This window comes from Nanorana parkeri, unplaced genomic scaffold, assembly GCF_000935625.1.
Source record: "Nanorana parkeri isolate BGI_ZX_2015 unplaced genomic scaffold, ASM93562v1 scaffold2999, whole genome shotgun sequence".
Taxonomy (NCBI): Eukaryota; Metazoa; Chordata; class Amphibia; order Anura; family Dicroglossidae; genus Nanorana; species Nanorana parkeri.
The window spans coordinates 3893-7438 of record NW_017309267.1 but is presented as its reverse complement, the minus strand read 5'-3'; the positions used below and the strand labels follow the sequence as shown (position 1 = coordinate 7438).

Here is a 3546-nt window from a genome sequence, read left to right as displayed (position 1 = left end):
CCAGTGCAGGGATTGGCAGAGGGGGGTTGCAGACACTGGGCGGTGGGTAAGGTGAATGAGTCTGGCAGCAGCATTCATGATAGACTGAAGGGGGGAGGAGCCTGTGTAGTGGAAGGCCAATGAGGAGGGAGTTGCAATAGTCTAAGACGAGAGATAACAAGTCAGTGGATGAGTAATTTCGTGGTTTCATTGGTGAGGAAGGGGCGTATTTTGGAAGTCCCATGAGGCATTGCAAGACTGACAGTTACAGCCATGACTCCCATATGGTAGAGGCATGATGGGATTTGTAGATAAAGGACAGCTGGAGGAAAGGAGTTGCCCACCCCTGATTCATAATGTCAGGATCCCCTCCCCTGTTAAAACATTAGTAGATCCAAAATGTACCGGCATATTAAAAAATTGGGGTTTCCACTTACCTCACCCCCGTCACCCCCTCATGATGATGTCACTCTCCTTCTGGCCAGATCCCGGGAATACAGAGCAGCCGATATCGCATGAGAAGACACTGCAATGGATCGGAGTTTCTTCTTGCTCTGCATTCGCCAGAAATCTTCCCAGAAGGACGGCGACATCACGCCCAGCGACGCGGAAGATGGGGGCAGAATTAAAGCTGAATTCCGGATATACTTTTATTTGATATATTTTCTTCAAAAACCCCAAAGGATACACTTGGTGTGCGCCAAATGGCGTTGCAAACCCAGATATTGCGTTGCACAAGTAGCAGTGACATCATCAATGCGCTGTACATAGTACATGCAGAGAGCAGAGCTGTGGGAGGGACCCCAACAGGCCGCACCCACTAGTACAGAAACAACAACACAGCAGGGGGTGGCAACAATACCAGTCACGCTGCACAAGGAGAGAGAGAGCAGCAGTGAGCGGTCTTTATTACAGGAGGGGGTGGAGACAAGACCCGTCGCCCTGCACAAGGAGAGAGAGAGCAGCAGTGAGCGGTCTTTATTACAGGAGGGGGTGGAGACAAGACCCGTCGCCCTGCACAAGGAGAGAGAGAGCAGCAGTGAGCGGTCTTTATTACAGGAGGGGGTGGAGACAAGACCCGTCGCCCTGCACAAGGAGAGAGAGAGCAGCAGTGAGCGGTCTTTATTACAGGAGGGGGTGGAGACAAGACCCGTCGCCCTGCACAAGGAGAGAGAGAGCAGCAGTGAGCGGTCTTTATTACAGGAGGGGGTGGAGACAAGACCCGTCGCCCTGCACAAGGAGAGAGAGAGCAGCAGTGAGCGGTCTTTATTACAGGAGGGGGTGGAGACAAGACCCGTCGCCCTGCACAAGGAGAGAGAGAGCAGCAGTGAGCGGTCTTTATTACAGGAGGGGGTGGAGACAAGACCCGTCGCCCTGCACAAGGAGAGAGAGAGCAGCAGTGAGCGGTCTTTATTACAGGAGGGGGTGGAGACAAGACCCGTCGCCCTGCACAAGGAGAGAGAGAGCAGCAGTGAGCGGTCTTTATTACAGGAGGGGGTGGAGACAAGACCCGTCGCCCTGCACAAGGAGAGAGAGAGCAGCAGTGAGCGGTCTTTATTACAGGAGGGGGTGGAGACAAGACCCGTCGCCCTGCACAAGGAGAGAGAGAGCAGCAGTGAGCGGTCTTTATTACAGGAGGGGGTGGAGACAAGACCCGGCACCCTGCACATGGAGAGAGAGCAGCAGGGAGCGGTCTTTAATACAGGAGGGGGCGGAGACAAGACCAGTCACCCTGTACGAGGAGACAGAGCAGCAGTGACTGGTCTTTAGGAATAAATCTGTTCTTTACAGGTACATTTTGGAACTATTAAAAGGGGGAGGGGGTTGGATATTCTATGTGGACCTTCCATTTAACTGTGAGGTCACTTTATTTATTTCATCCATTTCATAGAGATTACAGTGACATCTAGGAGTTATGGGAAGGATGGTCAACCCACTGCTTTGGTAGATCTGAAAATTCCCCAGCACTATGACCAGGGTACAACGGACCCCTAAGAAGAGTAAATGATTGACCCCCTCCCCAGACAAAAATCGGCTCCCCCGTTATCGATCACTGATACACCTGACGTGGAGCACGAGGCCTCCATATGGTGAGATGGCTCCATCTGTGTTTGTGACACAATTTGTATCCAAACCTAGAAGACGGAAATCCATTAGTTCCTAAAGGATCTGATTGGAGATCCGGGCTCATTCACAGCAGGTCAGCGGACCTGGGACAACACACGGGCTCATAGAAAGCAATTGCCCCGTGTGCCCTGTTCATCCCGGGTCAGCTGACCTGGGGGCAACACAGGGGCCCATAGAAAACAATTGCCCCGTTCACCCCGCACCGTTGTGTAAACATGTGACACACAATGTGATACAATGCGACCCGCCGATGTGCACAGAGATGAATGAAGTGACATTTTGTGTTGTTTCAATAAAGTTATAAAAGAAAAGTAAACAATGTTATACATTGTAACAACGCATGGCTCAGCCCTTCACACCACATATTATACAGAGCATACCACACATGGGCCCCTTGATTGTCAAGTGTGGGGCCCGCTATCCAGGATAGGGATTGAGTTATGAAGAATCGCCATCTGCTCTTACACTGACAGAAGGATTCTGGGATGAGCGGGGCCGGACGTACACCTTTATACCCCGTGTAGACACCTCTGGCTTTGTATCCGGGGAACGATGTCGGTGGCCTATCCCTTTAAGAACAGACAAGGCTAGGCCAAGGAGCTGACAATCAGCTGCTCCCCAGTCGCCATCCCTCTGTGTACCATCACCTATGTCAGGGCCTTGCACACATCTGAACCAGAGAGCAGCTGGTTGCCCATAACAACCAACCAGGTTCACGGGGAACAAGGAGCTCTACATGGTTGCCACGGGCAACAGCTCCAGTCCCCCTCATTGCATGACCTGCGTATCAGAGACAGGAGGCCGCCATTCCCCAGCCCCCCTCATCCACCAACATAATCTCCCTTTCCCATCCCCCCGAAACCCCCATTACTTTTTCCAGTAGCCCGTTCCTGCCGCCTCTCGCCGCCATCTTGTCTCATCCCCGCTGTCTCCTGACCTGGCGAACGCTAATTGGTCACCACCGAACCCCGGCCCCGCCCACTCATCCGCTCGCCGCGCGCACATCCAGAGGAGCACATTGCGGCTGGGCGCGCGAGGAAGGGGGCGGCCCCGGAGGACGTACAGAGAAGGAGCGGGGCGGGGTTCTGACATGGAGGCGGATGGGTAAGATGAGAGCGTCTGCGGTTGCTAGGAAACGGGGAGATGATGATGGCGGGGTGAGCAGAGCGATGGGGGATCGGGCCGGACTTCGATACAACACGGGAAATGTCTGAGGGTTCCAGAATCCATAGACTTTATTATGAGTATCAGAAGGGGCACCGTGGCCCTGGCCCATCTTTGTCATTCTGTATTAGGGGGCAGCTTCAACCAGATGTCACCTGAATGTTGGTGTTCTCTGTACAGCGCTGCGGTATATGTCAGAGCTATATACATGTATAATAGTGTGTGACTGAGTGGGGACATTAGAGTGTAAGCTCCTCTGTACAGAGACTGATGTGA

At 53.0% G+C, this 3546-nt stretch overlaps 1 protein-coding gene across 1 annotated transcript in view; it reads right to left on the bottom strand.

Moving 5' to 3' along the window:
• Positions 1-3085, bottom strand: part of SPCS2 (signal peptidase complex subunit 2) — a 13626-nt gene extending 10541 nt beyond the window's left edge. The window contains exon 1 of the mRNA XM_018574494.1: positions 2978-3085. Coding sequence (XP_018429996.1) covers positions 2978-3016 — 39 coding nt within the window. The 5' untranslated portion in view covers positions 3017-3085. The remainder of the gene's footprint in view (positions 1-2977) is intronic.
• Positions 3086-3546: the final 461 nt, after the last annotated feature.